Source organism: Nelumbo nucifera, chromosome 2, assembly GCF_055504915.1.
Source record: "Nelumbo nucifera cultivar China Antique chromosome 2, China Antique-T2T, whole genome shotgun sequence".
Taxonomy (NCBI): Eukaryota; Viridiplantae; Streptophyta; class Magnoliopsida; order Proteales; family Nelumbonaceae; genus Nelumbo; species Nelumbo nucifera.
In genome coordinates, this window is record NC_142650.1 from 8,950,938 (window position 1) to 8,964,572 (window position 13,635).

A 13,635-nucleotide genomic window follows, 5' to 3' on the forward strand; every position below is an offset into this window, starting at 1 on the left:
ATCAACCGGTATCATCTATTTCTGATTATCAAAGCCTTTCCGATATCATCTATTTCTGACATCATAATTTTCGTCATGAAATTGGTTTAGATTTAAGGTTGGGGTTCATACAGGTCAGGGTTGACCTCAACCTCAACCCAACCTAACCCGTCCCGATTGAACCCACGTGCCCCGTCAGCCAATAAAAAGGTATTATACCTGAAGAAGTTTGACCAATCACAATAAAAGTTTATTTTGGTAATTGGCTACACTTTTGTCATGCCCTTTCTTTATTTTATTTTCCCTTTATTTATGTTTGCTCTGAAAATCGACAGTAGAACCATTTCTTCAATTTAGTTCTTAGTGGAAAGTAAACTGTCTAGAACTATGAAATCCCAGATACTAACGTCTCCTGCTTCATTGCCGACTCACCTCCCAGGCTCCCCTGTAAAAGCCTTGACTAAGTGAAACAAAATTAAAGAAAAAAATGTGTTTATGGTTCTTTTTCTTCAATAAGCAACCGAACCAAACAGATTTGAATTCTCCCTCCTGCAAGCAAATTGCAAATACTGTTGTATGGGTTTCTTACGTTCAACTTGCCAAAGTTCGGCAAAAAGGCATTACCAAAGAATGCTGCGATCTTCATACATGCATACATACGTACGAAGTCAACTGTTACGATTTCTTTCTCTCTATTTAAATCTCTTTAAGGTCTCCAACTTTTTTCAATTATTTTCTTCTCTGGTTTTTAACGCGACCTCTCCAGATGCATTAATGGCGGTCTGTTGAAGTTTTAGCTTGCGGTCGCAAGGATTATTCTTCTTCTTTATATCAAGGTAGAGTGTGTTTGCCTCTCCGCTGTCTTCGTTTTCTTCTATCTTTAGGCCTGCCGCTTTGGGCTTCTATGGGCATAAACTACTGATCGTTGGGATTTGCGTTTGACAAAATTTCCCATTTTTATATTTTTAGTACATGCTTAGGGGTTTGGGGATTTGCATTTTAGTAGGCTTTGAGTTCTTTGGAAGATAAAAATTCCAACTCAGAGACTCGGAATATTCTCTTTTTCTTTTCTTTTTTTTAATTTTCTGATTCGTTTATATGAGTGTCGTTATTAAGTTGTCAACTTATCATGGACTCAGGTTATTCGAAATTGAAAGTAAAAGAATCTTCTGATTTTGTTTTTTGCATTTATGGGCAAAAGTTGTGAATAATGAGTTCTAGTGATTTTTTTCCGGAAAAAGGAAGTAAATCTCTTTGGTTTGATTAGATATTTAGCAAATGTTATAAAACAGATTTTTTTTCTTTATAAATATTTTTTCGAGTATTGGGTATGGTTAAGCTTCAGCGGATTTTCTGCAAATTTATGTTGGAGAAGTAAAAAAAAAGGAAGAAATATAGTTTTTGGGTTCTCTTTAACTGTAAATAATGAATATATTTCAGTTTCAAGATTTGTTTACATTTCGTGCAAAGAAAGAAAGGGTACAAAAGAAATTAATGAAGAGAGTACAGAGAGAGCAGTGCCAAAAACGCTGGGTTTGCCCTCTTTCTCGCCATCAAAACCGGCTTTTCATTGGTGTCGCAGAGGGGAATTGTATGAGTAATGAAGGGAACGCGTTAAACTTTCTAACGTCCATGTGACCTTTTGATGCATTTTGCATGGGGTTAGTTCCTTATAACTTTAAACCTTTGGCACACGATCCGTTGCGCTTCAGAATTCAACGAAACCTCTTCTTCCTTCTCTTCTCTAGTATAGAATCTCCTTTCCGGCTCCTTTTTTTTTTGGTTTACCTCTTTCCCGGAGTCTGTTATCTCTCATTATGTTTCATTGGAAATCGTAATTGGTCTGTTTTACCACATAATACTGATTTCAGCTTCTGTTCTTGGTGTTGAAGTTCGTGTGTGCTACGAACCTATATTTTTCAAGTAGGGGGAGAGGCTGTTCTCCTTGTTGCTTAGAAGTTTGGGTATCGAAAGAACCCAGACATTCTTGAATGATTTTATTTGGTTTTTATAATTCATAAACCATTGATAATTGATTCCATAAATTTTGGTTTAGTTTTGGCTTGTCAGTTTGAAATTTGGGCTCCGTGTTTCCGACGATTTTGACTGAAAACGGTGTGCTCTGCTTTTGTTTGTAGATCAACTTCCTCCGTACTCAAATTTGTGAAATGGGTTTAGTTCGGGCGCCCACTATGAGAAGTGGGGAATACTTGGAAGGGATGATCAATGAGTATGTGGGCGGAAAGGCCAAGATGAAAGCTCAAAGAAGCGCATCTGCTCGCCTTGTCACTGCTCTAACCTGTCTCCAGTTCGCCTTTGCAATTTATGCCACCTTTCTTCTGTATTACATGAGCCCCACTGTAGATTTACGCACAAAACCAGACTTCGCATGGGCCAGCCGAATTGCCAAGCACTGGAAGCAGTTCATTATCCAACCTCATGTTCTCGGACACTACCAAGAAGCTTCTTCCCTCCTTCGAGCTGAAATCCCCCCTATAACACCCTCTGAGGTCTGTGAACATGAGAAGATTGATTTCGTACAGAAAAAGTCGAATGATGCTCAGATGATCAAGTTGAAGAGGGAGCTCTATGATGAGGTTTTGGAGTTCCAAAGCAAGACGATTGGGACAGAGACTCTCTCCCAGCTGATGGCTATGAGCTCGAAATGGGATTTGCGGGGCCCTAACATCCCAAAAATCACTGTGATTTTAAACCATTTCAAGAGGAAAACGCTTTGCTCCCAGCTTGATTCCCTGCTTCAGCAGACCCTTCCCTTCCACAGTATCTGGGTGCTCTCATTTGGAAGCCCAAATGAGCTCTCATTGAAGAGGATTGTGGACAGCTACAATGATTCGAGGATCAGTTTTATTAGTTCTAGCTACGATTTCAAATACTATGGAAGGTTTCAGATGGCCCTACAGACAGAAGCCGATCTGGTATACATCCTAGACGACGACATGATACCTGGAAGGAAGATGTTACAGATAATGGCCCATGTGGCGGGGACGAACAAGTACAAGAACTCGGTGCTGGGCAGCATAGGAAGGATCTTGCCTTTCAGACAGAAGGACTATACGTTCCCAAGCTACAGAAAGTTTCGTTCCAAGGAAGCAGGACTTTATTTGCCTGACCCTGCCTATGATATCACAGTTGACAGAATTGTGCAGGTGGATTTTCTGTCTAGCTCATGGTTTTTATCAGCCGAGCTTGTTAAAACACTTTTTATTGAGACACCATTCACCTTCATGACTGGAGAAGATCTGCACCTCAGGTACTTCTTAGCCATTCCTAATGTGCCTTCTTCGTTTTATTCATTTGGATCAGTTCTGAATCTGGACTAGAAATTTTCAACAAGTTATTGAAACTAACATATATTACTTCCAAAGTTCCGATTTCTAATAGAGAAAAAAAATAGATTTCATATCATTTGTATATATTGATTCACCCGGAAAGTTGTTAATTTAGTTTGATCATCTGTTGAGTTTAATAAAGTATATTCAGAAGATAGCCAATAGTAATGGGTACTTCTACTTCTTTCTTTTGTGATTAGGGGTGTCAATTGGACCGGATTTGGTCCAATCCGATCCGGTTCAATATGAGTTCATTAAAGATGAACCTGGTACAATCCAATCCAATGAATACTTTGGACCAATTTGGATTGGTCCAATTCAATGTCTGGAGCGTCCAATCTGTTCGAATTGGTTTTAATTTAGATTGGTTTGAACCCAAACCTGGTCCATTTTGACATCTGCATTCTTACATTTTTATCAATGGACCAGATATTGGTTCAATTCGACCCAATCCAATATAAATCCATTACGGATAGACCAGGTCCAATCCAATCGAATAAATACTGTGGACCATTAAGTCTAGACCGGTCCAATTCAACATGTCTTATTGGTCTGTTGACTCCGTCCAATACGCCCAAATTGATTTTGATTTGGACCAAGTCCAACCCAAAACCAGTCCATTGACACCCCTACTTGTGACCAATTTTATAATTTATTATTGTAGCTTGTATACTATGTGTGTCTCTTCTATCTGACTTTGCTTCATTTGTCCATGGCCCCAATCCATAAAACCATGCAGTTATCAACTTCAAAAGTACAGAAATGCGGGATCTTTTGTTCTTCCAGTTGACCAAAATGACAAGGAAACTTGGGGTGACAGTGAACACAGGCTTGCTTATGTGTCTGAGACCACAGTAATCTTCAAAGACATTGTTCAAGTCCGAGATGATCAATGGTGGCGAGCTCTCTCTACAGGTTATGTGACTCAGTGGGCTGCAATGCATCCTCAGAAAATAGATGCACTCTTTTATGCCCATTCTCTTGATGAAGTAAAAGCACTAGCGCCCCTTCTTGAAAAATTCAGGTCCACAGTTGGCAAGAAGGCTTATATTGCTGTCTCTGGAGGCAGTTACTGTCCTTGTGAAGAAGCTGCAACTGCTTTGAACTGGCCCAAGTCAGTTTGCAGAGAAAGAAGATTCAAGATTTTTGATTTGGCGATTGGAGCTCTTTCTGGTGTCTCAGATTCAGAGGTGCCTGTCTTGCAAGCTGTGTACTCAAGCATGAAAGGGTTGATTAAAATCCACAATCCCAGTGTGCTGATTACTGTGGCTGATGTTGATTTGAATGTTAAGAAAGCTCTGAAAATGGCATCAGAGACTAATTCAAACAGTACAACCCTGGTTCTACTACCAAGATCTTCTGTGCCCAATGTTCTCTGGATGGCTGACCTACGTTCAACAGCATTGCCAAGTAAGAACTGTAACTTATGTTTTACAGACTAATACAAGGACATATTTTAGTTTCTTAATTATTAAAGTGAAAATCGAGGAAATACGTTTATTGTCCAGGGTTAAAAGTCGAAAGTCAATGTGAACTAGAAAAGGATCAGGTCCCAATCAACTTGAAACATGGCTCATTCCTCAGTTTATGAGCTCTTCAAGTTTCTGGATTTCACAACTCGGTTTTTCAAATTTCTCAATCAAGATATAGGAGGCATTCTACAACATGAATGTTTTTGTTTTCATTTGTTTCTGAAATTGCCACTTCAGCAAAAAAACAAAAATACGTTCTTGAACCATTTTTGTTTTGAAAAGCAAAAACAAGTTGGTTTTGTTTCAAAAAACAATACATGTTTTTGAAACCATCAAAATGATGGTTCTTGAAACAAAAACAGATGAAAGCATGTTCTTTATACTAGAAATTAAAGAACATGTTTTTGGTTTCAGTTTTGAAAACACACGCATAACCAAAAACATGTTTTCTGTGTTTTTGTTTTAAGAACCAATTTGTTTTCAAACCAGCTGGTTTTCTTTTGTTTTTGGAACTTGAAACAGGAAAAAACAATTCACATTGGAGAATACCCCTTACTCCCTTACTGATGAGTGCTTTCCTAATTCCTATAACTATAAGGCTGATTTCTCCATGTTCATATATTCCCTCTTGGCTGAATATGGTATGTAAAGTTTTGATTTTGAATTGTAACTGGTGGATTTGATCAAGTTTAATTCCTTTTTTTTTATTTTATTTGGTAAACATGATCAGGTTTAATACCAGTAAATAAGTTTTCTTGAGTTCCCTTAAAAGGGATATGCCTTAATTCAGGTTAAGTTGGCATATATAGAAATAGTATGATTTATCCTCTGTTACTTCATTGTTGAATGATCTAATCAACTCTTGTTATTATTACATACAGATTGGAACCGGATGAGAATCTCAGTAAACATCGTTACCCAAAACCGTGCTTCTTCTCTGGGAAGGCTTCTGAAATCACTGAGTGATGCTCACTATCTTGGGGATGAGATTCCCATTAGCTTCAACGTTGACAGCAAAGTGGATGAAGAGACAGTGAGGCTGGTGAATTCATTCCAGTGGCCCCATGGCCCCAAAACCCTGAGGAGAAGAATCATCCAAGGAGGGCTTATCCGAGCTGTCAGTGAGAGTTGGTATCCATCATCTGATGATGATTATGGTCTCCTACTTGAAGATGACATAGAAGTGTCTCCATACTATTATCTCTGGATTAAATACGCCCTGTTGGCCTACCACTACGATCCACAGGTCTCACTCCCTGAGCTGTCCTCCATCTCTCTCTACACCCCAAGATTGGTTGAAGTAGTGAAAGAGAGACCCAAGTGGAATGCAACTGAGTTCTTCAAGCACATTCATCCAAATACACCATATCTCCATCAGCTGCCTTGCAGCTGGGGTGCTGTTTTCTTCCCCAAGCACTGGAGGGAATTCTATGTTTACATGAACATGAGGTTCACGGAAGATGCTAAGCAAAACCCAGTTCAAATTCCAAAATCTAGAACCAACGGTTGGCAAGCTTCATGGAAGAAGTTTCTCATCGATATGATGTACCTCAGAGGCTATGTGAGTCTGTATCCGAACTTCCCCAATCAAACCAGCTTTTCCACAAACCATATGGAGCCTGGGGCTCACATTAGCGCCAAGGATAACGTGGTTAGACATGACAAATCAGATTTTGAAGTGCCCCTGTTGAAGGAAGACTTCCGGGGGTTGCTGCCAGGGGGGAAGTTGCCTCCGGCGTCGAGGTTGCCTGCACTCAACCTATTCAACCAGGCAATGTCTCTGAGGGGGCTCAAGGCAGCAGGAGCAAAACTGGGGCAAGATGTGCTTGGTTGCAATAATATGACAGAGATCGTGGTGGTTGATAATGAAACTGGTTTGCCTAGCCGCTGTGAAAAATTCTGAATTTTCAATTGTTGTTAATTAATCATTTATCATTCTTTTTACATATATTTGTTAGCATAATTCTTTCTTAAACATATATGGGTTGGGGTCTTGGATTTATGTCAAAGACGGGAGCTATTTTTTACTTATTTGATTCCCCATGCAAACGACTAGAGAAATGAAATTTCTTGAGGGGAGATCAGTGATGAGGGGGACGGTTCTATTAATCAGTCTTGTTTACTAAACCCTTTAATTGAGGGTGTCTTTGCTCATAAATGTAGCCAAAGTGGCTCTATTAACGGGAATTAATTTGAATCTCTCTCTCTCTCAAATTCGATTACATGTTTAGATTTTATTTGGATTTGGATTGGTTTTGGTTGTTTTGAACCGATTACCGGCCGCATAGAATTGCAATACAAATATCATTTGCACTGGTGTAAATGCATGGAAGTATAAATAGATTGAGCATAAATTTTAATTTACTTTTGCTTTAGATTTGATCTTATTTATTTGTGAAAAATAAAATATAAAATAGAATGATGTAGTCCCATCCCACCTTGTATGTAAGACGATGGAAATAGGAATTGTTTTGCAATGAAGTAGGAAACAGGATGATACAGTCCCATTTATATAAGAAATAATTGAGATAGAAGGAAGGTGATATAAATTTCAAATTAAATTTTTAGACGTAAATTTTGCATCAGTGAATGCAAATGAAACAAAAAAGGCAAAAAAATAATAATAATAAGCATTTCTGTGTGAAGATTGAACATCACATGCACCTGTCCAAGCCTCGAGACAAGGCGGTGCCAATATATATAGAGAGAGAGAGAGTCGTCCTTTCGGTAGCTTCACCTTGTATCCAGACTTCAGAGGTGTCGGTGACTTGATATTGGCGATGATTATCCAAGTAACCTATCACAAATTGTACAGCTGATATTCGAACTCAGTTAATATAAATATATAGAGCGTAAAACCTTGTATTTTGTATTATTTATACTGTATATATATTTTATTCCTTTTGAGCCTAAGTCAAGACTCTGATTTGGGTTTGGGTGTCTCTGTTTCTTATATTCTTTGTTTTACTAAATTTCAGCATTATCTCTGCAGTTTCCCAATTGGGAATTATGTTTTAGGATGCATCGATTTTCTTTGTAACTCAAAAAATTTAAAAGAAGCAAGAATTTAAGCAAGGACCCAAGAGAGAAGATGACATTTTGAGGGCAGATTAGTAATGCTTCCTAGTTCCTGCTGCAAAACCTTTGTAATCGCAAAGAGAACTAACTTTTCACAGTTAAGCCGTCCATAACTCTTAAAAGCAGCACCCATCCTCCCTTCTGGAGCCCAATATGGCCACTTGATAACCCTGTGAACTGGATTTTTTTTTTTATCAGCTTTACCGCTAAAACAAGGAAATTATATTGGACTTTTGAACTCCTCCGTCAGACACATAAAACAGCTTATGTACTCCACTTTGAAAAGAGGGGAGGCTCAGTATTGAGGAGAAACCTAAGAGAGGTTTTAAGCTTTTTATCCAAACAAAGAAATACATATTTTGTAGCAGGTAGGAGCACAAATCAAAGAGTTGTAAAACTGAAGTGGTTTCATAATTTGCATCTGATTCAGGTAACGCACCCAACACAATATTAACAGATACTCTAATCTAATATCTAATTTCCCATTAAGATATGTCCTTATATATATATATATGATTAAACTTTAATGATTTTTATTATTGTTTATAAACTGCCATTTTTTAAAACACTCATACAGTTTACGGGTTCACATAAATTGACCCTTATATGTCAAACCCATAAAATTATATGAATCATTAAATTCAACTTGAAACGTTTACTACTTTAATTAACCATTTATTTTAGTATTTAATTTAAATTTTTTGTTATTTAATAATAATATTTACTAAATTTGTAATTATTTAAATATTTACTTAAAATATTTTTTCCAACCGAGTATAATTATTATATAATAGATTTGTTAATTCATATTTTCCACTTAAGAATAAACATTAATGATTTGACTTAACAATTTTAATGACTATTAATAAATATTGATTCTTATTTAAGGTTTAATTACTGTATTTGGTAATTATTATGGGACATGCTTTGAATAAACATTAATGATAACTGATGATTGTTATTTCATTTTTTATTATTTACTTAAATAAGTACTTGATGATTGTTATTATTATTAATTATTTCTATAAATAATTGATTGTTATTATTATTTACTTAATTCAGTAATTTTGAGTAAGTAATTATTTGATTTAATCTGAATTATTTCATTTTTTTAATTATTTATAATAGACATTTAGGGTAGGCTCTTTATTTGATTTAAGAGACTTACCATGTTTATCTAGACAATGACCCCATACTAAGGGGCAACTACAATATCATTTAATTTGAAATATACTATTTAACAATAAAAAACCAATGTCCTATTGAACAACTCACCCCAAAAAATGTATCAATTACTTTGAAATCATTAATTTATTTATAAAATAGTAAACTTAGATGGATGTTTACAACAATATCACCAATACTGCTTAATATTTAGGGACATATGAATGGATAAAAAGCATTTATGATATCCATTCATAGAGGCAAAGAATGAAGAAAATCATTCAAAGAGCTGCCAAGAAAAACAATCCATGCCAAACAACATTTGCAGATGCATCCATCCTCTAAAGTAAGAATTGAAAATTATATGACTACAATCAAATCATCATCGTGTATAACTACAATCAACTGATAATATAATTAGGACTCCGAAGCCCATCCAACAGAAGAAACATGAAAGAAAGGAGAATTATGGGACCATCCTAAGTATAGAAGTCACCTCCAAGTTAGGTGGCAACACTTCTTTTGGTCAATCATGATTATGAATTGTAAGTCTAAGCTCCCCACAATGCACATAGGCTGACTAAAATTTATCTTTAGGAAAAGATAATGAAACCTGTACATAACCTAATGGTATGTTTGAATTATGGGAATTGGGAGATACAAATAGAAAATGTAGGTTGAAATTATAATTTTGGGCATGTTAATGTGTCAAATTCAAGTCAATTAGAATACTCATAGATTTTTAGTTCATTCATTTAGTGGTAATTTGAATATTTTTTATTCCATGTCTTTATTGAGTAATATAGATTAATAATATATTAATAATTATGAAATCAGTAATAATTAATATGAGTTAATATAAATATAAAATTATTATTTTCGAATTATTAATTACCAGTATGAAAATATTTATTAGTTATCATTTCGAATTAATAGTGAGCAATATTGCCATTAATAAATTATCAGTAATTATTATATGAAATTATTTTTCTGAATTAATAATGAGCAATATCATCACTAATTAATTATTATCAGCAATTAAGTAATAGCAGTAATTATTATAAGAAACTGTTTTCAGTTATTAATTATTATCAATGAGTAATTATTATTAGTAATTAATAGCTGAAATTAATTAGATAGAAGTAGTTAACAGTAATTAATTAGTAATTAATAGCTGTAATTAATTCATTAAAAGTAGTTAATAGTAATTATTATTAGTAGTTAGTAGCTGGAATTAATTAATTAGTTTAGTAGTTAACAGTAATTAATAGCACAACTTCCTTTTTCTTTAGGAAATGATTGAAAGTGGGAACTTTCCACTTCTCACAACTCTGCAAAGTGGTGGGCTCCACTTTGCATATTAGTGAGTTGTTTTCTTGAGCTACCACTAATCAGAATTTGACACATGTTTAATGGTCTCTATTCTTAAACTACCACTATTCAGATTTTAACACGTATCCATTTTGTTTAAATCTTTGAAATAACAAATGTCTGAATGTAAATGGACCACATGTCTAATTGAGGAAGACTTTGGCCTGATTTCATTACTTTAATATATATATTAGGTATGTTAATTTTACAAATAAACCCAGTGGTGGCTCAGTTGGTAATGTCAACTGTATTATCCCAGAAGAGATGTCGGTTACCATTGATTTTGGAGGAGATTTACAAGAGCGTTGCTGTATTATGCCCAAGAAAAAAATACGGCCCCTGTTGAATTCAGGCGTATGATCAAATACAAAAAAAAAAATAAAAATAAAAAATAAACTTACAAAGTTAGATTTGTTGTCAAATTATAGATTAAAAGCATGTTTGTGGATTATAAGCGGGTAGTATCTAATAGCCAAAATGGTCAATTGGTCACATGTCACTCCTCTAACCTCTAACTAGGAGGTATGGGATCAAATCTATGGAATCACAAACTTGTATTTTTCCGTTCTTTAATATTGGGTTGCATGGTTTTTGAACCGTTGTTGATTTAGATGGCTGGACTGTTCGGCCTGGGAACTGTTAGGCAATTGGTTCCATTTTACTCCAAACCTGGTTCCTGGCAAAAAACTGTTGAATCAATCAGACTAGTTGACTCAGGTGATTGAACCGTCAATCCAGCCTTTTTTTTTAATATTTTTGTTATTTTTATCAGAATAGACTATCTGTTTGAACCATTGACCCAAAACTAGTGGCAAAATAAATCCATTTCCGGGTCAATTTTTAAAACCATGTTGAATCATCTATAATTACAAGGGTTTGGTTTGGATCTAGTTATGCACATTTATTTTCAAAGTTTTCTTTTTTATTTTGTATGTATAAATTATTTCTTGGGTTGGGACCATGGTTTATCTTGACCCAACCCCAATCAACCCGATCCATTTATTTTTGTGAGGATGAAAGGTGCACAAGGAATGAGGGGTGGCTGGTGAAAGGTTTTCCCGCCTAAGATTTGAAGGGTACATTTTATGGACCTGCAAAGTGTCTCATCTATATCATTTCGGTAGACCCATCCACATTTAATCAATCTCTCGGATTCAAGACAACCCCCACCCCTCCTGTCACCCATTACATCCAAGGTTTAAATATCGATAATATACTCCTAATATGGTTCTATACCCATGCATCATGGCTATAGATATAGGTTACATGGATATGTATTTGATGGGTGGTGTATATCGGCACAATACGCCTCTATATTGGGCCATATCATGTCATGAGCCTAGATTGACCCAATCTGCAATTTTGCAAAAATATATGCATTTTTACTTTTCAGGATGGGCTTGAACCTAACTCGGTAGCCCAAACCTAACGCATCTTATCCCAACCCAAGCTCGGTTCAACAATGTGCATGCATATATGCTTATATAAATACATATCTGCATGCATTTAAATTTAATAAATCATATATATATATATATATACACAAATGCATATACATATATTTATATGAAATTATAGGATTAATTGATTCACTGTAACCCAATCTGAATGTATCAAATTTTAGTGCAAATTGATTATATACAAGACAATTCAGATTTGACATCAGACTAGAGCCTTAGGCCCAATTTGAACTTAAACCGAAAAAGTCTACTCAACTTGCACCCTACTTTAAGTAGCCTTGTATAGGTTTTTCTACGTTTTCCTTCATTTCCCTACCTTTTCCTTCAAACCAAACATAGCCTTAAGGTATCTTTCGTTTTTCAGGAAGTGGGGTGCCAATAAGTTGGTAGATCCCATAGAGAAGAAATAAATCAGCATTTGTTTATGGTATTAGTGGGTTTCATAAAAAAGTAACACTTCTCGAGTGGTTCATTTATTTAGGGAGGTAGTACTCTCCTCGTACTTGGATAAACTATTTATCCATGTGCGATGAAAATTGATAATACATGATGAGATAATATTATATCTTTATTAATATCACTTTTTTAGATAAATAATTGCATTTACACACATCAATCATTTATGGAGATGCAAATAAAGGCATAAGTTAGGGGTTCATCTATAAAAATCCGATCCATCATGATCAACAAATTATGATCGTTTGACACTTTGCACCTTTTATTTAGGACAAATTGCTGAAACCTCCCCTAAAATTTGGTAATTTAATCACATATCTTAAACTTTCTAACAAAATTACAATTACATCCCCTTTATTAGAATTCTCTAAAAAGAGGCAATAAAGTATCCAAAATATCTATACAGTTATTTTGACTAAAATGTTTATTTTCCAAGTTTTCCCTTTGTATGAATGATTAGCTAAAACCTTCCAATCTCTTTTTTGAAAATAATTTATTTTCTAAATTTGCCCATTATATCAATATTTAAAATATAAAGCTGCAACTTTAAATTCTCTGTTTGTAGTTATTTATAAAGCTTATATTGCATTTTAGAAACCAACCTGATGGAGGTAGATTTGGCCCGACCCCTTGGTTGTGCGACACGTGGAAGAAGACGGGGTGACCTGGCAGGAACGCCAGGTCGGCACGGTGACGTAGCGCGTCCGTATCCCAAAGAGAGGCCCGAGCTCCCCAAGAAGAGGCCTGAGCTCCCCAAGAGCAACCCACGCTTCCTGGGAGTGAAACCTGAGTTCTCCCTAAAGGATCCCGAGGCTAACAGCGAAGCCCGCGAGGGGCAAGGCCTGGACTAGTCCACCTCGTGTCAGTTCGGACCATATGCCAGCACTTCGGGACGGTAGGACCTACACATTCGAACTCAAGACTTCACCTCGCGCACCACTCCGACACCTCAGCTCCAAGTCGCGCGACTGTGAAACCATGTATGACAAATCCGTACTCCGAAGCAGCACGCCTGACTGGTCTGGGTCTGATAGATGGCAATCACGCCGTAACGGCCACCTACCACCACCATCCCAGTTGTGGCAGAGACGACCCTGACAGAGGAGACTGTGGCGGTTATGCCTGCCCCCCACAGAGGTGGTTATACCTGACTTGGCAGAAATTTGGGAGTAAGTGTACCAGGTGGCTATAAAAGGCCTTCCTCCCCTAGAGAAAGAGGTATGTGATATTTGTGCTTTCTGGTCTTGAAATCCCTTATTTTCCTTGCCTTCTCAAGAATATTAACTTGAGCTTCGGAGTGTTCCT

At 36.1% G+C, this 13,635-nt stretch overlaps 1 protein-coding gene across 3 annotated transcripts; it reads left to right on the forward strand.

Annotated features, from left to right (window-relative positions):
- The first annotated feature begins 427 nt into the window (after positions 1-427).
- Positions 428-7,021, forward strand: LOC104594876 (glycosyltransferase family protein 2). 3 transcript variants are annotated; one of them, XM_010255409.3, is made up of 4 exons: positions 428-815; positions 2,118-3,250; positions 4,069-4,739; positions 5,683-7,021. In XM_010255409.3, the coding sequence occupies exons 2-4, from the start codon at positions 2,148-2,150 to the stop codon at positions 6,702-6,704; spliced, it is 2,796 nt and encodes a 931-aa protein (XP_010253711.1). In that variant the 5' UTR covers positions 428-815; positions 2,118-2,147; the 3' UTR covers positions 6,705-7,021. The 3 variants fall into 3 exon arrangements, with proteins under 3 accessions (XP_010253711.1, XP_010253709.1, XP_010253707.1); XM_010255407.3 differs by lacking the exon at positions 428-815 and adding an exon at positions 1,139-1,640; XM_010255405.3 differs by lacking the exon at positions 428-815 and adding an exon at positions 1,695-1,902.
- The last annotated feature ends 6,614 nt before the right edge of the window (positions 7,022-13,635 follow it).